At 39.1% G+C, this 24,006-nt stretch overlaps 1 protein-coding gene across 2 annotated transcripts in view; it reads right to left on the minus strand.

Annotated features, from left to right (window-relative positions):
* FBXO38 (F-box protein 38) overlaps positions 1–10,204 on the minus strand; it is a 46,291-nt gene extending 36,087 nt beyond the window's left edge. For both annotated transcript variants that reach the window (XM_058677922.1, XM_058677921.1), the window contains exons 1-2: positions 10,051–10,204; positions 2,893–3,081 (exon numbers count right to left, since the gene is read on the minus strand). In XM_058677922.1, the coding sequence (XP_058533905.1) occupies positions 2,893–3,020 (128 nt within the window). In that variant the 5' untranslated portion in view covers positions 3,021–3,081; positions 10,051–10,204. The remainder of the gene's footprint in view (positions 1–2,892; positions 3,082–10,050) is intronic.
* Positions 10,205–24,006: the final 13,802 nt, after the last annotated feature.

Genomic DNA, 24,006 nt, shown 5'->3' on the forward strand with positions numbered 1-24,006 from the left:
TAGACTACCCGTAAAACAGCCTGGTTCAGCAAAATCATGCTTCAACGCTATAAACTGCTAAATGCTAAAATTAAAATAGACACGAGACAGCTGAATAGTAATCTATAGCCATTTTAAAGTGTAAAGAACCCGGTTGTATATAAACTAATAATTGAAATGTCAATGAAGTAGTCACAGGATGTGGTTAAGAACTTGCATTCTTTTTTTTTTCTTTTAACATATTGGTTACTCAATAGCATGTCAATTAAATCCATAACGTTATAAATTGTTACTGATGTAATGTCGGGGCTTTTAATTGATCGGGATGATACTCTGCCAGCTCTACCTTCAGACCAGAGATGGTCTCCCCAAGAAACCGCTGAACTTCTCTGGACAATAAGATGCTGGACTTTATGCTTGGTAAAGGCTTGCAATGAAAGAATCTCAATTGAATTTGAACTGTGGTAATGCAACAAAGTGGAGGAATCCACTGGGGGGGGAGGGTTTAGGGAGGGAGGGACGCGAGGAATCCCAGTGCCTATAAAACTGTGTCACATAATGCAATGTAATCAATAAAAAAAAAAGAAAAAAAAAGATTACACAGATAAAAACATTGCCTGTAACATGAAGACACCTCACCTGAATTACAGCTTCCTTTTTTCTAATGTTAGTACCTCTTCCTTCCCAAAACTTATCACCTAACTTTAACTTTTCTTTTTCTAATAATACCAACATTTATTTTGAAAGAGCAGACAATCTGGTCCTTGTGCCAATATCCTCATCTATAATATCATTCATTCTTTGTTAAAGTAAGAGCTAACCCTTACCAGGCCTGCAAGTGACACAAACACCGAACTGTTGTATTTCACAATCTCCTTGTAATCACATAATTTGCTAAGTTTTGTAGCTTACTGCTGTTTGCATACAGCCCTCTCCCTGTCCTTCCCTTCCCCTTCTCTGCCTGCTCTACGCCTTCTAATTGTTGACTCTGGCCAGTGGGAGGTAGCAGCTCCACAGGGCAATGCTGCTGGTCCCTTCCATGAATTCCTCAACATCCCTTACTTGCTCTACACAACTCAAACAGACCATCCACTATATTATCTTGCAAGTCCTGTTGAGTACTGCAAGTGTTGAAATTAGCTTAGAGAAGTCAAACTTGCAAAAAGTCACACAACTAAGTAAGTGAAGACAGGGCAGGGATGCCAACACAGCTTGATCAGAATTAAAATTCACAGAAATCACATAATTCTAAAGTAAAAGTCCACCTAAGTGTGAATATTTTTCCACGCCATTTATTTTGACTTCTATCCCCTCTCGCTTCCCCTTTAAAACTATTTAAAAGAGTTCAATCTAATCTATCAAAAAAAAAAAATTACTACTAGTGAAAACTTAATTTTCTGCCTCTGTAACTTGGATATATGTAGAAAAATTTCCAAAAACTACATGACCACACACTTTTTAAATAATGAAAAACACTAAATGTTTTTGGAATCAAGTTTTCTCATTATTTCTTTTCCCAAATAACTGATTACCCAAAATACTTGCCTAGGTTAATATTATACAAAGATACTTCAAAAACTTTTTGGGAAAATGGAATTGAAGTTTTTTTGGCACAAAATATTTTTGAAATTCATGCAGGTTTTCATTGCAGGTATTTCCAAGAATTTTTGAAGATTTTCACATTTCCATTAAATAAAAACGGACCACTAATCAAAAAGTGAAGATTATTTTATATTGTATTTGCCCAAAGAATAAGAAATACATTTTTTCTTCATTGATACATGAGGATGCTTCATAGTAGTAGAAAATCAAACTGAAAGTCAAATTTGTTTCAGTGCAACAAAGTTTTGAAATCATAGTTTTATAATATGCATTTACATGAATTTTTTTTTTAAAGATTTATTCATTTTATTACAGTCAGATATACACAGAGGAGGAGAGACAGAGAGGAAGATCTTCCGTCCGATGGTTCACTCCCCAAGTGAGCCGCAACAGGCCAATGCGTGCCAATCCGAAGCCGGGAACCTGGAACCTCCACCAGCTCTCCCATGCGGGTGCAGTGTCCCAATGCATTGGGCCGTTCTCAACTGCTTTCCCAGGCCACAAGCAGGGAGCTGGATGGGAAGTGGAGCTGCCGGGATTAGAACCGGTGCCCATATGGGATCCCGGGGCATTCAAGGCGAGGACTTTAGCTGCTAGGCCACGCCGCCAGGCCCCATTTACATGAATTTTTAAAAGACTTCTTACAAGCATTACTTTATAAATAATTTTTTGTACCAAAACATAATTTTAATTCCCCTTTTTATGAATTTCTGGCTTAATGCTGAAGACAGAGCATATCGGAATTTGTTTATTTGAATGGTTTAAATAAAAGAATGACTGAAAGAGAACAATGGAAATCATAAGATGAATCTTTGTTATTTAAGTGTTATAATGTGGCTTGACTGAAAAGATAGAATTTTTAAAGTATTTTTATTTTTGGAAAACATCCTTTTTGAACTGTATTTACTAATTACAAAACAACTTTACTTGATGGATAAAAGACTGGTTTAAGTCACTGAGTTACATTCTGAGCAAATACCTTATGTTTTATGCTCATCTCATTGTTGCAATCACAAAAGTCTGTCAGTTAATACAAATTCCAAACGGTCTAGGAATGTTATCCAGGAGAGGATTATCCAACAGCATTTTCTGTGACAAATGAACTATTTTCTATTTATATGTTGTTCTAGACAGTAACCACTAGCCAAAGAAAACTACTAGTCAATTGAAGCAGAATCAGTACAACGAAGTAATCGTATTCTTCACTTTAATCTAAATGCCATCAATTTGCAGGGGCTCCCCCTGAGTCATCACAGCTCTATTGTCGGCTCTCATCTTTTGTAGGTAGGTCAAAGTCAAACAAAACCTTACCTAAAAATATGGCAAAGCACTTCATGTGACAACTGATTCATGTAGTCCTTTGTCTCATCTGATATGGTCTCCTCCGGGATTTCATCACTCACGAGGCAGGTTTTAACACTTTTCTTTCTCGGCCCCATTGCTGTGTTGCCTCCAGAATCAAATAGTAAAGCTTCCTTCGTTTATCTGAGTTCAAAGCACCTAAAAGGAAAACAACAACAGACTAAAGAAACAACCCAAACTCAAACACGAAAATTATCTCTAATGTACTCTAGGTAAAACAATGTTTACTTCAACTTGCAAACAAAGCAAAAGTAGTGCCACGACAATTATTCACACCAAAATCAAACTAATAAAAATGTTTCACCCAAAATACACAGAACATTGTTTTCTGAAGAGCACTTAAGAATACACATATACATTGTTTACCATGAGGAAACATCTAGGAGAGTCTTGTCTTCTGGTTTGCATCTAGCCGCTCCCTGATTAATTCACTAAATTTCTCCAAATACTCATTTCTTTATATGCAAAGGAAGATCACTCAATCATAAGCAGAACAAAGAAGTGACTCTTGGGCTCTGGTGCTGGATCTACCAGAAACTTGAATCAACATTCAAAATTCTTCATTTTGCTATGATGTAATAGGGCCAGCAAATACAAAGGGTCACAGACTCCTTTGTGAATCTGACACAGACTTTGTCTTCCAAAACTAAGCACAACTTAAATACAATAAGGAAGAAAAATCAAACTACCCTTTTCCTCTCCAGTGAATATTAAGGAGTTAATTCTCTTTCATCACATTCACAATTTGTTTTTAAAGTAAGCTTTAATGGTGGAGGGAGAAATGGAGGAAGAGGGAAGGAACTAGTAGGGAGAAGCAGCTTCCATCTGGTTCCTCTCTTTCGCAGATGAGCACCTGCAGCAACACCTTCACTCTTGTTTAGGAATAAATATTTTAATAATGACAATCCATACACAACAGCTGAGAGGAAACCTTGGTCTTCTTAGGAGTGATGACATTGTCACTACAGGAGGTGACATGTTGACGATTTAAAGGAGGCTCATTCATTTATTCATTAATTCAGACAGGCCTTTGCCAAGCCTATTTTATATGTCTGTTATTTGTATAGCACTGTGAAACTGGTCTCAAGCTACCTTTCCAATCTCATGTTTCAAGCCTTTACCACTTGCTCCTTGGTAATTCACTCCAGTGGAGTCAATATCTTACCAGTCCCCCATACACTGGTCATCATCCCACCCCACCCCCTGGGAATATGCATTAACCCTGATTCAAATGCTGTTGTCTTCCCCTCTTTGGCCTGAGAAACTACTAATCTGCCTTCAAAGCATAGCTCCCATGGGGCTTAGCACATATGCTTTTAAGGCTATTTATGTAGTGTTTCATTGGCCGTGTTTCTGTAAGGAAAAGGATATTATTTTTGAATCTTTAAGTGATAACATATCTCAAATATCTGACGTATGAATGATAACACATCTCAAATGTCTGATGTATGACTATCCATCAATCTTTCCATTATTTTATATGCATTTAGTAGCTTCAAGGCTGCTACTAAGAACCATTTCATGCTCCTATGAGCTTGCTGCCTGTAACAGTAATCATTTTATCTTAGCAGCAAGCCTGTAACTCAGGCGACAGATCTGACTGCATAAAGGACACATATAATAAATGGTGTCAACAAGACTATAAACCAGAATAGAATAAACATTCTCCAAGTTTCAACTTCAAGAATTTTCACAACTCTTTAGAGACCATACGTTTGACTCTAAATCAGTTAACAAGTTTTTAGTTCTGTTTTTCTCATTAGACCCACTCTTATTAAAACTTCATACCGTCCTCTTATAAGTCCACATTTGATTATTCCTTTATGATTTTGTAGAGCAGTCATTTTGTGCCAATTAGATTCAACTGTCCCAGTGTGTAACCAACATTTAAACTTTTAAGCAAAACAGTCTGTATTTTAAGTATCACAAAGTTTAAAGATATTACTTTCATAGAAGTAAAAAATATTTATTCACAAAATGATGTTAAAGTATCACATAAAGGTTAAGTCTCCAAAAAACTTACAAAAAATCTATTTACCATTCAGTACGCACTAGCACTACTTACCAAAAATTTTCAATTAGCAAGACTAACAGATTGTTAGGTAAAACTCTATGTATATTTCCCATATCATGTCTAGAACTAAAGAACTGGCCTTTTAGTTACCAGTTAGCAGGTGGAGTAGCAACCGTCCTGCTCTAAGCCTGTGATGGGGAAGGCACTTCAAGAAATAAGCACTGGAGTAAGATCAGATCTCTAGCTTACACTAAAGAGGTTGACCGGTCAGGACCTACAGCCAGGAGAAATCCAGCTGCTCTGTCCAGTGCAACAGGTCCCTCTGGAGTGCTCAGCACATTAAGAGCTTTCTCAGTAAAGGACCAACTCAATCCGGATAAAGGACAATAAAGTTGCATCAACTAAAGTTGGCTCATCTTCATTTAATGAAATATCAATGAGACCAGGTTTCCCTGTCAGAAAAAAACACCATGCAACTTATGCTATTAGTGGTTCTCTCAGAAGTACACCCTCACTCTGAATTTCTTTTCCAATTAAGTGCTAAAACCAAGAACAGGATGAAAGTGCTATCACAGTCTTCTCTGTTTCGCTTTCTTCCCAGCCCTTTTACAAAATATCATCATACCAAAAAGCACTCGGCCCCTGCTGGAGAAAACACAGATAGGACCAATGCAGCAGTAAGCTTAAAGAGAAAAGGAAGAAATTTCAGTTATCAGTAGCAGAAAAAAACTGAATTACAGGGAATCTGGTAGAAGAGCCATGGAAGGTAAGGGGCAGGTAGATACAAACACGTGAAGACTATACTTTGCAACCCCGGGATGTTACTGCTAACATTATCAGGTTTTGGTCACTTAAGATTCTGATCATCTAAGAAATGTCATCTTGATAAATTACAGAATCCGAAAATGCTAAAAGTTGAAGGGACTTACAGAAACAACTTACACATGGGTCCGGTACGATAGCATAGTGGTTTAAGTCCTCGCCTTGAACGCACCGGGATCCCATATGGGTGCCGGCTCTAATCCCGGTGGCCCCACTTCCCATCCAGCTCCCTGCCTGTGGCCAGGGAAAGCCACAGCAGTAAGCTGTGGAGGCAGTAAGCAGTAAGCAGTCGAGGACAGCCCAAAGACTTGGGACCCTAAACCAGCCTGGGAGACCCAGAAGCTCCTGGTTCCTAGCTTCAGATTGGCTCAGCTTCAGCCGTTGCGGTCACTTGGGGAGTGAATTATCGGATGGAAGATCTTCCTCTCTGTCTCTCCTCTATGTATATCCACCTTTATAATAAAAATAAATAAACCTTAAAAAAAAAACTACTTACACAATGTTCTTAATTTTTTTTTTTAGATTACAAACTCATGTGAGAATAGGATGTGAGTGACACATTCTGGTCTCAGTCTTGGGGAAATAGAATTACAATTCAGGTGCTCTGGAGACACAGTGAAACTCACCCAGGGAAACTTGTTTTAAGATTAGTTCCTAAATTGGGGCCCGTTGCAATAGTGTTATGGCTAAAGTCTTTGCCTTGAATGCACCCAGGATCCCATATGGGCACCGGTTCTAATCCTGGTGGCCCCACTTCCCATCCAGCTCCCTGCTTGTGGCCTGGGAAAGCAGTTGAGGATGGCCCAAAGCTTTGGGACCCTGCACCTGTGTGGGAGACCTGGAAGAAGCCCCTGGCTTCTGGCTTCGGATCGGCAAAAGCTCCAGCAGTTGTGGCCGCTTGGGGAGTGAACCATCGGATGGAAGATCTTCCTTTCTGTCTCTCCTCCTCTCTGTATATCTGCCTTTCCAATAAAAACAATAAATCTTTAAAAAAAAAATTAGCTCCTAAATTTTAAATGAAAGTTAAAAAAAAAATAAGCAAACAAACCAGCAGAGGTTAAGGTGCTAAGTTATTCTCCAAGGCTGCACAGTACTCTGGAAGAGCTGCAGGCTTACCAGCTTCCACCACACCCCTATCATCTAGGAAGGCCTCTGCCACTGCAGCTGTCGCCCTGCATTCCACAGCTATGTCCCAAGCCTGCAGATGGGCTTCTGGATGCTCTGATACAATTACCTCTGACCACACCCACCTTCACAAATTAGGGTATAGGGTTAATCTAATTTAGGCTTCCACTTTGGGTATCCCACTGTTAACTCTGTGGCTGTCTGTCTAGCAGCCTTTAGCCATAAGCAGCATAGCTTTTTTTATTTTTAAAGATTTATTTTTTATTTTATCTTCATCACAAAGTCAAATACACAGAGAGGAGGAGAGACAGAGAGGATTTACTCCCCAGGCAGAGGGGGCTGAACCATTCCAAAGCCAGGAACCTAGAGCCTCTTCTGGGTCTCTCTTTTGGGTGCATGGTCCCAAGGTTTTGGGCTGTCCTCTCCTGCTTTCCAGGCCACAAGCAGGGAGCTAGATGGGAAACCAGGCTGTTGGGATTAGAATCGGCATCCTTGTGAGATACCAGTGTGTTCAAGGTGAGGAGCACGCTGGACCCACAGCACTGCTTTTGTCCCGGTATCCAAAGCCTGAGTTCTTACAAGAACACTTCTCTGAAGAGTACTTTGTAAAAGCTTTTCTCTTTCCATCCTGACAGTTCAACCTCTTTCTCAAAACTATTACCTCTAATTCATTTGAATTACTCCCAAAATTATGCATACCTTTTAACCCTAAATGCTCAAAGCTATCTTTATCTTTTAGGGAAGCACCAGTATTCTTCTGCTTGCAAAATCAAATTCCCCATTGAATCTTTTATTCCTAAGGCTTTACCACTTAAGGATCACAACTCTGACAACGGCTGATGGCAGGAAAAAAGAAATGGGTCTCTATCCCTTTACTCCAACACAGCTACGCATCTTTTCATCCCTGTTCTATCTTGTTAGTCTCTTCTTCCATTCCCAACTTACCCTACTCACTTCTCTCAGACCACATCAGGCACTATGGAGCCCATGTCTGTCCCTTGCCAACATATTTCATAGAGCAGCAAAAACCCACATTACTTTACAACTGATGAGGAATTGAGGGATATTACAAAGCTTTCAGAACTTTGACTCAATTTCTCATTCTGTACGTAATCAATGAAAATTAGCTAAAACAATCTTTTCTTGATTACTAGCCTATTTCTTCCCATAAGACCTATAGTATCAGAATGAAGACTATGATTTAATCCCATTTCCGATTTCAGTCATTTCCATTTCAAATTAGTTTTCATCATCCTCACCTAAAACAACTCTTTCCTACTTTAAGTTTCCTATGTCCTTGATGATCCGGAATGGTCAAGGGCTTTTGAAGAATGCAGTAAGTTCAGCAAGCAGCTGCTAAGTCCCTCTGGGATTTAAGGACACTGTCTCCACATGCAGTTTACAGTGAGGGAATTTCAACAAAGTCATGGAGAAACTGAATTAAAAATTAAGTTTATTTTAATGCAAAAAAAATTTTTAATCTATGCCAGTTTTCTGAAAATGCCCATTTTCTGTGAATTTCGTGAAGTGTCCCTAGGCCTGACATATAGGTAGGCATCTGCTACAACATTCAGATTTTGTGTGAATCAGATTTCGTCATGTTTTGGACTCCTAATGCATTTTCTTTCTTTTTATTTTCGCTTTGACTGGCTTTATTTTGCTCATATCAAAGCAACCTTGCATAGTGATTTAACTAATATGTTTACTGCCCGAACGAAGACCACATTACCTTCATCAAGTGCTAAAATTAAAATATATTTTACACACACACACACATACACACACGTGCTGCTGAAAGAATCTAACTAGCTCAGTCAATTCAATACTTTACTGCACAGCTAGGGAAGATCTGGCCCACAGAGATGAATGGCTTGTACAAAGGCACAGCAGGGCAGAAGGAAGGACTGACTGTCAGGTCTTCAACTCAAGTTCAAGGCCAGCTACATTTCTCTATACCACTTTACTGAAATCGAGCATTTTTTTCCCTTTTTCTCCCACACTAAGTTACTCGTATTTTGGGGTCTAACATAAAGTATGTACCTCTAGGGATAGAGCCATTCAAATGACAGTCCTTTACCCAAAGACAGTGACAACACACCAGAATGATAAATTCTAAAGACCCTGAAGGAGGCCTACAAGATCATCCAAACTAGCAATTCTCAACATGAAAGATAAAAATTACAAGCATAGGCAGTTTTCAACCTACAGCTTTATAATATGCACTCTCTATACCCCACGTTTCCCCTTCTCCAGAAGGCTGGCCAGGGGAGGAGGAGCAAGGGACAATGGGACAGGATTGAAGAACTCATAGCTTCATCCAGTATCTTCCTTGAACAGATTAAAACCAAGATCCAAGGAGAGGGAAGAATTTGCCCAAACTGTAAATTCAACAGCAGCTTTAGGAACAACCACCACCACCCAATGTCCCCTGTTGTACACTTTGTTGGTCTGGGTTTACAATACAGCTTGCTAACTAGAGCTCCCCACCACCCAGGAAACTCCCTAAGTGCCCAGCTGCCCTCCAGCAGCTTCAGTCCATATCTGGCTATGCAGGGGCCAGGAAAGCATGTGGGTTTTTGTTTGTTTGTTTGTTTGTTTCAGTTCTGCCCCTTTAGAGACTCAGCAATATTCAGAATCAGCAGGGGCATCCAAGGCCTCCTATGCAACCACTTTACAGGTAAGCACACTGCGGCAGAGAGGGTAATAGGCCCACGCAAGGTGACCCACGGTGAGGCAGTGGGCAAAGCAGGCTGGCACCCAGGACTCCCAATCCCCAGGCGTGGCAGCGTCACAGAGAGACGCAAGCACTCCTCACTCCTCAACTGGCAGAAGCATCGACTTAAAAAACCTCGGGATAAGTTCGTGCCTGACGTCCACAGCGGGAGAACCTCCCTGTCCCCTCCGCCACCCCCCAAGTCATCCAGGCCAAACCTCCCCCATTTCGTTGGAGAACCCCGAGGACAAGAGCTCTCTACAGTCACCGCAATCCGGCGATGCTAAGCCCTGTCCAGCAAGGCCTACGGCAGCCAAGCAACCCCCCAGCCTGCCCTCACTTGACTGGGAGCTCCGCACCCCAAGACCGCCAGCCTAGGCGGCCGGGAACCCTCCGACTCGCCAACCGGCCACCTCGCCCCTGCCACACGCACCCCGGCTGCGCCGGCCGCCTGCCAACCCTCGGACGCGCTCGGGCGCCGCCTCACCGAACGCCGGCCCTCCGTCTGTTATTGTGGTTGGGGAGGGAGGGAGAACCGCGACACACACTTCCCGCGGCCCCCCACCTCTAAGGCGCTTCCGCTTCCGCCGACGCGGCTTGAGTATTTCCGGAGCGTTTTCATTCTCCTCGGGGCTAGGCCAGAACTGCGTCGCCATGTTGAGTGTGTAAAGAGGCATCCAGGTGCGTCTGCCATGATAAGCGTGTCACTACCAGAAAGCAGCGGCTGGTACCTCACGTGATACTAAAGCGACCGGCGGGAAGATTTTAGTGTCTGAGGCGTGTAAATCCTTCATCTCTGAAGTGTTCTGCCCTTTGAGCTAGGCCCGTGCTTTGTGGTCTTGGGTAAGCCGCTGGACTTAGTCGTTTGTAAAACAAATGAGTAGTAATAGAAATTTTTCCAGAATTCACTCAACTCAAACAGCCCCTTTTCAGCCTTTGGGAATGGGAACGTAGGGGTGAACTTGCAGTTACTGACGGCTTTTAAGTATTGAATCACTTCTTATGGGATATTGGGACATTGCTTCAGCATTTCATTTATAAAGCCAGGGGATTGAAAGAAAAAAAAAACTTGTGGAGAAATAGAATTAAAAGGTAGGTTTATTTTGATGCAACCAGTCTATGTGTAATTTTTTCATGTTACACATTTTCCATAAACTTTTTCAGAATTCCTGGTAGTTAACCAGCCAAAGGACTTTCACCTGAGTATCTCCTTGAACATTCCCTAGCATACTCTGATATTTAGGCAGGGGTCTTCGCACTAGTTTCTTTGTTGTGTAAGAGGCAAAGAAGTGCTTTCAAAGAGAATAACTGACTTGACAGTGTTAGAGCTGGACCGAAATCCAGATTTTGGACTTCCAAAACTTACATTCTTGTCTTTACATGCCTATAGCTGATAGGTGCCAAAATTCCTAACTTTAAAGATACAAATACTCCGATGAAAGTTATTAGGCATTCAAGCCACAACACCCAGCTTGACAAGACATCTTTGGGTGGAGGGTGACCAAAAGTATTGGGGCAAAAAGGACTTGAAAATGACTGTGTCCCCAGTTTCTTCCTTCTCTTTTTGGATTAATACCAAATCTACTAATTCTTTTGCTTTTCTAACTATGGGCTTCGGCGTTTTTAACTTGCCTTGGGCTGTCACATTATTCTAGCTCTCCCAGTCCATGTGTTAGACATATAGAGATGGTGTCAGACACAGTTTGCAGATCTGTGAGAGAAAGCAAAACAACACCTCATTATGTTCATGTACTATGCATCTTAAGCCCAGTTTTGACATTACATTCTTCCTGTAATGGAAGCTAACTTCTGGTCACATTTGCTTCTGTTGATTTCCATGAAACAGACTTTGGCTTTTTCTTAGAATGTTTTGAAGAATAAATAGAATATAGATGTGAAAGTGACCAGTGTGGAGATTGATGTGTAAAGGCTTTCAGTAGGACTTAGTTCAGCTGAATTTTTTATTTCATTCCTTCGTTTGAGTGACATTTTTCCTTGTGAAGATAGGTTTCCTACCCCTATGTGAAGTTTAGAAAATGAAATAGGAGCATATCTAAAAATCTTTGTAATATTCCAGTCAAAGATGTTTTCTGTATTAAAACCAACAGTGTAAAAAGGTGCCAAGTTCTTCACATTCTTTTCTATGTAGTAGGGTGATTTTTGTGATCCACTTAGAATAGTATCTGATGTACAAACATTCTGTAAAGATTAGCTGTAATTTTATTGTCGAAGAGTTACTTTTCTTCATGTTTTTAAAATTATTTCTGGGTAGTTGAAGTACTGAATTTGTCATACATGAGCCATCCCTTCTATCTGAAGGGTTTTGCTATTCAGTCCATTCAATGAGTATTAAGTATACTTGTCGCTATTATGGGCAGCTCAGTAATGCAACTGTCATATCAACGAGTGTGTATTCATAGATTTCAAGCTTGTTTTGAATTAAAATTGTTTTAAATACGTTTTCCACTTTTAGAAATATGCTCATTTAATAAGACTCAAATTCTTTGTCACAAGTTTTGGAAAATAAAAGCATTTCTTTCACTGAAATGTTAACTGTAGGGCTCTAAGCATCTCTTTACCCCCTGGGGACACAAGTGGGGGTTGGATTGGGGAGCCTATTTGGTAAGCATAAGATGCCATTAAGGTGAGCAAGGACATATGCTGTGCCTTCTTAATGGAGGAGAAATTTCCGGCAAAATTTTTTGAGAGCCTAGATTCAGCCAAGCTCTGATTTCAGATATTCCTCTGGATTTTTCGGATACTGAAGACCATAAAATTCCCTATCTCTTTCCTCCCCTTCTTCCTTTTATTCATTTGTTTTTACTTCCCTCACTTGGAATTGGGTTGTGTGCAAAACGCAGGGAGCCCAACCATTTCTGGAGGTGATAGACAAAGGTTGTCAACCTCTGAGAAAAAGATCAGTGGCCTGAATGGAGTTTCTCCAGCAGAGGGTGCAGCTCACTTGTTCCACTAGAAGTGAGTGATTCTGTACTGCCCTAAGGTTTTACTGTCACAAACCTGCTGTAGTGCTGTGGGGTCTCAGCGAGTGTACAGCTGAACGAGTCTGTTTCTTAGGAACACTATCAAAGCAGTCAGAGCACTAAAGTACCTGGTGGAGATACTGCCTCAGGAACGACAAAGCTTCTTTAACCTCTTAAAGAAAAAATTAAAGGCAAGAAAGAATGGTAAATATGAGGGTACTGAAAAAATGTTTGGGGGAAATGGAATTAAAATTATGTCTGTTTTGGAGTCAAAGTCTTGAAAACCATACATAGTTTCTTATTTCTACCAACTTTTTGAATACTCCCTTGTAGGTTTTATTTACCATACAAAATCTGATGGGAGGGCATGACTCGGTGACTATGTTGGCCAAGATTTTTGAGGCCATGTCCATCTCTGTGGCATGTATTATCACTAATTAATTACATCCATTGTGGGCATAGAGCATGGATGTAATAGCCATTTGACATCTAGGGGTGAAATGTTTCTCAATCGGAATGCTACTGAAATTCTGCCTGTGCCAGTTGCTCACTGTACAGGACTCTCTAGTTCCTTGCAATGATTTAGCCCACTGAATGCAAACTAGACCACCCCAGTAATTGGAGGAAGTAGAAATCACATTTCCATATATTTTAAATTTCCCTTTTGAGAATAGCAATGCCTCACTTTGAAAATTCATTAGATCAAGAGTGACTTAGATTTTTTTTTCCTTACTCCTAGATCCTGGCCCCGGATTGAGCTTACCATCAGTAGGTCATAGAGGTTGAGAATGAGGATGAAAAATGAAGAGGTTCCAGCAAAGGCAAGAAGATGTTTACTTCTGGTGACAGGTACTTAGCTTTGACATGACACCAGGTTACTAATGTATTAACCCTGTTTAAGAAAATGGTAAGACTAGCCTCAGTTCTGTGTTAGGGGTATCCAAAGCATCAGTATCACTTTGTGTATCCTCCTGCTACGTTACAGTTACATTGTCGTTAGGGATGTCTATGTGTGTACCTGTTTTAATCAGAATGCTCTTTGTGTAATAGTTCTTAGGTAACCGCTCGAACCCACTAAATAATGTGAGCCATCTTCAATGATTTTTGTATCAAGTAGCATATGAGTAAATGAATAATTACAGAAAACATTCCCTACCCCTTAATTTGTGAGTCCATAATCAACTGTTTTCATATTCTTTATATCCTTCGACAGAAAGTTAAGAAAAAAGAGGGACAAGGCAGCGTGTATGCTATTGCCACTTACTAGTTTTCATTTGCCATGAGCTCCATTCAGATACCACTGGGAACACACTTGTAGTTGGAGAATTGGGTTTATTGTCACTAAGGAAAGCGTACATGTGGGGAAGCATAGGGCATTTGGAAGAAGGAATAGGAAAGAAGCTTTGCTTTGCACTAGACAGTATCAGAAACTGGAACTAATTCTGCTATTGGGTATCTTTAAAATCCTTCTTTAGGATAAAAAAATAAGACTATCCTAAGAGTAAATGTATAATTGTTGATGAAGTAGCAGTCATCTATATTAATCTGGTGAGGGTTGTCTTGGTAATGCCAATAGTTTCCTGTGTTCTTACTTTAAATGGCTTACTGTTGCCTTTGTCTTGATCCTTCCTAGACACATAGTGGCTTTATCTGATATAAATATTCTATAATATTGTTTATCTTAAATAGGAAGATATCAGGACCCAAAGATAAGTAGGAGACCAACTGTACCAATTCCAGGTTCTGCTTCTGGATTCCATTGGTTGTGTTTCTGTTTATCATATTTTTAATACTGATTTTTTATCATGCTGTCTCAATGAATTGTAAATTGCACAAGTGTACACACCTGCTTTGATTATCATTAAAGAGCAAAAATATAGATCTCTCAAAAATAAGAATACAAGGAACATTTACAGAGTGGATGGCTGAAGTATAGTTAACCTACTCAAAGGTTAGGCTACTCAAAGTCAAAGGTTACTTGCTACTTACCTAGAACCAGTTCTAGTCCAGCTCATTGAATGTGTGGAGTCAAATAAGGGTCTTCCATTCATTCAGTTAAAATTTATTGTTGAAAAATAATTAGATATTATAACAAACTCTGCTTTATGAAGGAAAGATGATAATGAATGCAAATGGTTTCACTCATGATGATCAAAGGAAGTCACATGATGTTCAAACTTTTGATATCTTTATGCATTTTCCGTGGTACCGAATTTGAAGAGTCTTATTCAAAGCTCTAAGAGAAATTGATAGAAATACTTAGAGACCATTCACATGAAATTCATCCTTTCTGTATGTTAGCCAGATAGTTTTATAATATAGACTTTAAAGGAAGCAGAGCCTTATGTTGTAAACTCCTGGCTTATGTAAGCCAACAGTACAAAGATTTGCCTGTCTTACTATCAAACTTTCAGCCCTGGAAACCCTTTTGCTTTGCAGTCACTTTTACAGTGAGGCTCAAGAGTTTGTCTTAGATGGAACTCGTAAATATGGTTATTTTTGCAGTAAATTAATTCTGATAGGGAAAAGAAAAAAAATGTCCAGGGTGCCTCAGAAAGCCATTAATTTTTTCTACTTGTTAACATACAGATTCACACATTTGGTAAAAGCTCTAGTAACATTTATCCATGATTACATTATTCATATGCCTATCTTTCTACCATTGCCACATTGTCTTCTTTAGTGTATCTTGTAGAGTGTATTTTGAAACAATTAGGTATGATTTCTTCAATACTGTTCTTTGGGTGATATTTTAGCTGTTCTATAGCTCTTCTTAGGAAGGATTAAGGGTATTGTTGAACAATAATTTACAAAGTTGTTCAGAGTATCAATTATCAGAATCAAATGCTAGGAAGAGATTTTAATGTTCTAGAATAGAGAATTAGATTATTAATTTATAGTAAATCTATAATTAATACTGCTTTGAGAATATTTAGTGAAGGCAGTTGTGCCACTCTGTATGGCACAATTCACAGGAGTAAATTCTCACACTTGTGGTAAATTGATTTTTCAGTTTTCAATGTGGGAAACAAATTTTTCTCAACAAATAATGTTGTGACAGCAGGATATTCCCTATAGCAACCATATACAAAATATAATAGACTAAAAGAATTATATAACTGAATGTAAGAGTTAAAACTAGTCAGTCTTCCTAACTTTGGATTAAACAGTGATTTCTTAGTTATGACACAAAAAAGCAAAAATAATGAAAGATAAATTGAACGTCATCAAAATTAAGTGCTTTTATACTTCCAAGAAACAATATTTCTAAATTAATATAAGGGATTTTTATTCCCAATGTATTAAAAATTCTCACAGTTCAACAGTACAAAAATATATAGTGTGATTAAAAAGTGATCAAAGAACTATTTGATTTTTTTCTGTAAAGAAGATATGCAAATGGCTAATAAACCCACACATCAGTCATTAGAGAAATGCAAATCATAGTCATAAGCTACTACTCCACACTCTTTAGGAGAGTTACCCCAGAAAGATAGACAACAGCAAGTGTTGATGAGGAAGTAGAGTAATTGGAACTCCTGAAATTCCTAGTAGATTATAAAATACTGCATGCAGCTTCTTGGAAAACAGTTTGAAAGTTCCTTCTTGGAAAACAGTTTGAAAGTTCCTTAAAATGTTAAGCATAAAGTCACCCTATTCCATATGCAGTGAAGAATTTATAGCCAAGAAAATAAAAATGTAGATCTACATGTACACCCTATTTTAGGAAAATATCATGTCTGAGGAAAAACTTTGGTCCCAGGAAAATCCGGGTGGTTGATCTGGTTGGTTGGAACACAAAGTCAGTCATTGCCATAATTTAATAGGAGAGCATCTTAGGACAGGCAGTTTGCTGTGTTCTCACTGTGTGTGTTCTTTTCAGCACTCACAGATGATTTTTATGGTAATCTTTGAGAAGTTCTTTGTCCTAAGATGTGGTTTAAGCTGGAAGACTTGAGGTTCCCAGCAAGATCTACCCACATACTCCATTCTGAGCAACTGAATGAAAACAATACATGACTATACATATATTTAAATTACCTATAAGAAGTCGTTTGCTTATTCACTAAAAAAATACTTATTTGAACTTCTTTGATACAGATACAATCTTAGGTGCTAAGAATAAATCAGAAATCCACCTTTGACTTTGTAGAGCTTACAGATTACAACAGGTTAAAAATAAATAGAAATTTGGCATGATGGCCTAGTGGCTAAAGTTCTCGCCTTGCACATACCAGGATCCCATATGCATACTGGTTCATGTTCCAGCAGCTCTATTTCCCATCCAGCTCCCTGCTTGTGGCCTAGGAAAGCAGTCAAAAACAGCCCAAAGCCTTGGGACTCTGCAGCCGTGTGGGAGACCTCAGCTTGGCTCAGCACCGGCCCTTGTGGCCACTTGAGGAGTGAATCATTAGATGGAAGATTTTCCTCATTGTCTCCTCCTCTCTGTATATCTGATTTCCCAATAAAAATAAGTAAATCTTTTTAAAAACCCAGAAATTTAAAATATTTGAGAGTGAATGAAATGCATTACAAAGGAAGGAGAAGGAGAGTAACATGGGAAAATGCCAGGGATGAGTCTGTTTTACCGAGATGGTCATAGAAGGCCTGGGGGAAGATATGCTTGGGTGAAACCCAAATGGTGACGCACTGTCCCTGTGAGGAACACTGGGAGAACATTCCTGGAGGAGGTGACAGCTTGCCCACCATTCCCAAAGCAGGAAGTTCTTATGTTTCAAATTACCAGGAAAGAACGGTGAGGATGGAGTCTAGGTAGCAAATGAAGCAGGAAATGCCTGATTTGGAGATAAAGGCTTGGGGTTTTGCAGGCTTTGTGAGACTTCCCAGTATCACTTAACTATATGTATAGGATTTAACCTAAGATCTCCTGACCTTGAATGCTGAGACTTGTTGGTTTATGCTTTTCTTGATGTTGCTCAAAGCTACAATTTTTTAGACATTTAGGGGCAAAGACTTTATACACATAGAATTCATATTGAAGCTAATTTTGAAATAAATCTAGAGTATTCTCTTTGGAAAAAGACTCAGAGCCTGAGAGTTTACTCACTGTCACTTCCCCACCCTTTAGCTTCATCCAGTGGAACCAAGACACTAGTGATTCTAAAGTTGCAGGATCACCTTTTGAGGAGTTCACACACATTTTCCAAAAATAGTAAATAGTATATAGCTAGTCAGCTCTACATAAGATTCTCAAGAGGGGTTCTGGTTTCATGTTTTCACTTACATGTTAGCGAAGCAGAATACGCAGGAGTTAGGATATGTGATATCATTAGAGGCACACAATGGGCTGACTCTTATGGAGCATTTTGGATTCTGTTGTATGAAATTGCTTTCATAATGACTACATGTAATCTCCTAAAACAAAATTCATATATCAAACCTTCCATCTTATAATAATCTCTTAATGCTTTAATGTAAATGGGTGTTCCATTTTATGCATTGGGGAAACAATCATGTGTCCTTTTAGGGGTTGGCATTGTGGTATAGCAATTCCCTTTGACTCTGGCTTCTCATGTGAATGCTGGTTTCAAGTTCTAGCTGTTCCACATCTGATTCAGTTCTGTGATAATGCACCTGGGCAAGCAGTGGAAGATGGCCCAGATATCCTGTAATGTACATGGGAGATCTTGGATGTTGCCCTGGATTCAGCTTACCAGCTCTGGCTGCTGTAGAGTAAACCAGCAGACAGAAAATCACTCTCTCTCTGTCAGCTTAGCTCTATATATATCCCTCTCTATATTATTTTTCACTGAAAAAGTCAATCTTTTAAAAATACTTCTTGAAAACCTTGAACATAAACATTACATATTCTCAAACTCAACAGCCTCAGGCGTTGAGATTACCACCTGGTAGGGTAACTGAGGCTAAGTAGCCCAGATCTCTGCGTGCATAATGTACATTGATAGTTTATTAGAAGAGAAGGAGATGATTCTCACAAATGGCAGAATGACTCTCGTCAGTGTTTGGGAATGATTCTAAGCAATCTCCAGCGAGTCTCCATCTCTTCCCCCTTAACCATGGTACATGGAACAAGACATGCTATGGTCCCACTGTGGCACCTGCTTTCTAGTACTTAGAAGATTGATTTTCTAAAAAAAATAAGGAAAGGAGTTATTACAAGATTACACTTTCTGAGTATCTTCCTGTTTTTTTTTTTTTCTTCATGAAAATGCCAGAATTGGAGTAATCTGGTCTTGGAGGACCTAGCATTATATCTTTTAAACTTTGGTTATTTAAGTATCAGAGGGATAGAGGAGAGAGGGGAAGGGAAGAGAAGCAGGAGAAGGAGCTCACATGTAATTGGTGCACACCAAAAATGCCCACAATATCTGGGTAGATCAGGCCCTGGCTAGTCAGGAGCCAGGAACTCAATCCAAGTCTCCCATGTAGGTGGGAGGAATTCAACTACTTGAACCATCACCACTGCCTCCTAGCAACTCTGCAGTTGCAGGAAACTGTGGTCAGGAGCCAGACCTGAAAATTAAACCTGTGTACTCTGGTATGAGATGTGAACATCTTGTATAAGCTAAATGGCTGCTCTCAGTTCACTTCTAAAACATACTTAGCAACGTTAAATTTGTTGTAAGAGTGAATCTATGATGTCTTGAGTTTGTGGTTATAATTACTTGTTTTTTTTTTAACCACGAAAGAAAAATATAAGTTATTGAAGTAAATTCATTGTCATGCGAACTAAAATCATTATTAATACTATTTGGAGATGCTTAGATCCCCCTTTGAAAAACACAATGTCTTTTATCTCTTCTTTCAGTGGTTAAATCTACAAAACAGTAAATTCTTTTACCAAAGAATTCAATCATTTGTGGCCTTTGACAAGGTGCGGATGATTTTTATAATTACATATTAATATATGATATGTGTAATTAGAGGAGATTACATACACAAAGACACAGAACTGAAATAGCATAGGCCTCAAAGTAGTCCAAGTTATCTAAAACCTAAGATGAGAGAAGGAAAAATTTTCTTTTAAAAAAAAATGGGGACTGAGTTAAGAAAGGTATTACATAGCATACAAAAGCTTATCCAGAGGTCACCAGAATTTATTGTTTTTAGTAGAAAGAATTCTCAGATTTGAAAGTCCATATGTAAGGTTGCAGAGCTTAGAGGGGTTAGTAGGTCTTTCCTGTTAAAAGTTCATTGGTAAATATTTTATGATTGTTGGGCATTTGGCTTTTATTCCAATTACTAAACTTTGTTTTCTAGCCTGAAAGTAGTTATATATTAAAAATACACAAATGAGCGTGCCTGTGTTCTAAGAAAACTCTATTTACAAAACAGTTTGCTAAATCCACATGAAACTAGTTGGAAAAAAGACCATTAAGGCTATTGCAGCAAGTTGGACAAGAGGTGAGAAGGATTTAGAACAGGGCAATAGCAGTAAAGTTAGAGGAAGGAAAAAAATAACATTAGAAACAGTTAGTGGCTTTGATTGTAAGTGGTATACAAGAATATGAAGAAGTAGCCAGGGTCAGAGATGAGTTCTGATTTTCCTGAAGGTCTCTTTTGATACAGAAATCTAGACTGAGCTATATGAAAATACTGTTGAAAATGGCCAGATATTGGCTTTTTTTAGTGGTTTAACTTGGTTCAACCTAACAATAATTCCTTAAGGATAATATTGTAAAAATGATTCTTACTCAGAAATTGGCAAACTTACCTTAAATGAGCTTTCAACAAAAGTACCTAAAATTAAAAATTAGGAAAAAAGGATCAAATAAAGCAAGGCATCATAGAAATTAAAACATCTCATTAGCCTATTATCAATATCAGTAACCACAAAAGTCATGGAAAAATAAGTGATCTTTTCTGACAAGGTTTATATTGCCATACCTTATTCCCATACACTGTTTCTTCCTTCTATGCCTGGAACACTTCATGAACTCTCTGAACCCTTCCTAGGTTTTGTGTTGATTTTAGGAGGGATTTAACCTTAAGTTTCATCCCCCCGGGTCTTAATATATCATCACAGTTAGAATGCCTAAACAGTTTGCAAACACTTTATTGAAAGGTCTACTTTTGCATAGTCATGCTGGCTGCCTAATATTTCTGTCATAATATCCACTTGCGATCACTGCATGTCCTCAAAATATACTTTTTCTAAAAATTTTCTTTTCCTTTAGCTGGGACCTTGCGTCAACATCCACTTGCGAAGATTATTAACATTTTCTTTCCTTTTCTTATTTTCTGCTGTTCTTGACAGCTTGATTTAAGCCAGTATAGCTAAGCCTTCTCTGTACTTCTCCCTGCACCAGCACCATTTGACCAGTAAACACATTTACATCATGGGCTTCCCTTATGATGTCACTTTGCTGGAGTTAATTAGAAAGAGCTGAGCCATCTCTTGAAATTTAGCAATGTCTGTTGCTACTATAAGAATAAGCAGTTCAAAAACTAACACTGCATTGCATTGAATGCAGTTGTGTATACCCATTCATAAAATACTAGTATGTGATGTAGTATGGTGAAAAAGGATTAGGAAAAAGAGGGAAGAAAGTTGAAGATAATTTTCAATTCAGAAGCCAGATTACTTGTCAGACATTGATTATAGTTCTCATGAATCACCTCTTAAAGTATCTCAATTTTGAATTTGTATATGGAAAATTTCATAGAATACTACAAAATAGATTCAGTCACTGATATTCATTCTTGCTGAGTAATGAATTTTTCATTATTAAAAATTCCCAGAGCCCCCAAATTTCTTACACCTAGAAAGTTATCATGGACTTGTAATTTCTCCTAGGAGATGGAATATTTATTTCTCCAAGTTCTCTAATAAGTTCTTACATGAGAAATAGCCAATAGCTAAGACAATCAGGAAGAAAGCTTTCGTCTTCTCCATTGGAAATGAGGTTTTTCATCTACGTGAGTTCCTTACATCAGGAGTTTGTTAGAAAACCTCTAATATCTAGATTCTCCTACCTGACCAAGAGTTATGACCCCATAATGAGAATCTTACATTCCATTATGAAGTCATTTTTCTAGTGATCTCTGTAACAGTCACTTCAAGGGCAAATTCACTGGGACATCAAAGACTAATATTTCCAGGGGAAATTGTTCATGTTTAATTGTTGTAGAGCCATGGCATGATTATATAATTTAATGTTAACTTGTTATTTTCCAGTTTATTTTATGTTATTTGAGAGAGAAAGAAAGAGATAGCTCCCATCAGCTGGTTCATTCTGCAAGTGCCTACAATAGTGGGGTTTGTTCCAGGCTGTAACTGAAAGTTGGAAACTCAGTTAAGGTCTCCCACATTGGTGACAGACATCTAACTATTGAACCTGCTGCCTCCCAAGGTGAATACACAAAGAAAGTTGGAATTGAGAACAGGGCCATGACTTTAACCCTTGTACTCTGATATGGGATGCAGGCATCCCAAGTGGTGTCTTAACCAGCATGCCGAATGACTGACTGTGCCTCAGATCAATAGACATATATTATGTTTTTAACTAGAAAGAGAAACAAAAAACAATCACCTTAGAATGAGTCATTTGAGAGATTGTTTTTTCTTCAGACCTATAAGTCTGCCTTTTGACCCTGTTTCCCACAATTGCAAGGCTGTGACTCAGTAGATCCAGAGTAAACTAATAGGTTAGGGTACCATTATTTTACAATGAAGGACAATTTTTCTAGATCCTTTCATTTGTTATTGAGATCATTCTTTTGATTCAGTGCCATACAAATTACTACTTCCTTTAGGCACACTACCTACTATTTCATATTTAACATAAAACAGAAGTAATCAGAGGTATCCATGAAACCACAACGCCATTGTGTTGTGATTTGTGTTGTAATACCTGGATTGCATAATAGAGCAGGAAGTTGGAAACAATCAGGTAGATATTTTGCCTAGTAGTTAAGATGCCCATTAAAACAACTGCATCCTGTGTTCAATTCTCCAAATCCAACTTCAGGGAAAGCAGCAGAAAATGGCTCAAATATGCAAATCCCTGTCATCTTCATGGGAGATCTGAAATGTTGATCTGACTGTGGTCCTAAACCTAGCCTGAAATGTGGGTTTTTCGTGGAATAGATCAGCTCTGCCTTTCTTATGTGCCAGGTCATACTCAGTACTCCTGTAAATCTGGAATAGATAAATGCATGTTATATTGTAAGCATGTAAAATGTGTTAGTGATAAATGAGTTGAATCAATGTTGATTTCCACTCGATAAAGGCAAACTGTGCTGTTGATCCAAAGATCAATAATGGAATGGTGTCCTACAAAATAATTTTATCATCAAAGCAGAGATTAGATAATGATCAGCTTTCCAAAAATTCATAAGGAGCTTTTTTTTTTAAAGATTTATTCATTTTATTACAGCCAGATATACACAGAGGAGGAGAGACAGAAAGGAAGATCTTCCATCCGATGATTCACTCCCCAAGTGAGCTGCAACGGGCCGATGCACGCCGATCCGATGCCGGGAACCTGGAACCTCTTCCGGGTCTCCCACGCGGGCGCAGTGTCCCAATGCATTGGGCCCTCCTCGACTGCCTTCCCAGGCCACAAGCAGGGAGCTGGATGGGAAGTGGAGCTGCCGGGACCAGAACCGGTGCCCATATGGGATCCGGGGGCGTTGAAGGCGAGGACTTTAGCTGCTAGGCCACTGTGCCGGGCCCCATAAGGAGCTTTTTAATATAGTAGGAATTTGGGTTAAGTGAGCATTATGGTCCACCGTGATCCTTCAATTATATGTGATTTTTTTTTGGTGGAGAGAGAAATGTACATTTTTAAAAATATTTATTTTTATTGGAAAATCAGACATACAGAGAGGAGAAGAGACAGAGAAGAAGATCTTCCATCCATTGATTCACTCCCCAAGTGGCTGCAATGGCTGAAACTGAGCTGATCTAAAGCCAGGAGTCAGGAGGTCCCACACGGGTGCAGGGTCCCATGGCTTTGTGCCTTCCTGTACTGCTTTCCCAGGCAGGGAGCTGGGTGGTAAGTGGAGCAGATGGTGCACAAACCAGTGTCCATATGGGATCATGGCAGTTTCAAGGTGAGGAGGATTTAGACACTAGGCTATCATGCCAGGCCCGAAATGTGAGGGGTTTTTTTGTTTGTTTGTTTGTTTGTTTGTTTTTGTTATTTTGAAAAAAAAAAAGCAAAATAGACTTGTTAGTCTTTGAGGTGAAAGAATCCCAGATTTTCCAGACAGAGGTTCTCAGCTGTGAAGATAGAAAGGCTGCTGCTCCCATGACATAGTCATAGATTGAGGCATAGGGCGGTACGGTGGAGGCAAGAATGACCTGAAATTATAGCCTAACCCATTTGAAGGCTTGCATTAACCCATTAAAGGCTTGCATTGTCTCCTGGCCAGATGTGTCATCACTGTTAAGAAATGGCTTTTTCCAGGAATAGGATACT

The sequence above is a fragment of the Ochotona princeps genome, chromosome 19 (genome assembly GCF_030435755.1).
Source record: "Ochotona princeps isolate mOchPri1 chromosome 19, mOchPri1.hap1, whole genome shotgun sequence".
Classification (NCBI taxonomy): domain Eukaryota; kingdom Metazoa; phylum Chordata; class Mammalia; order Lagomorpha; family Ochotonidae; genus Ochotona; species Ochotona princeps.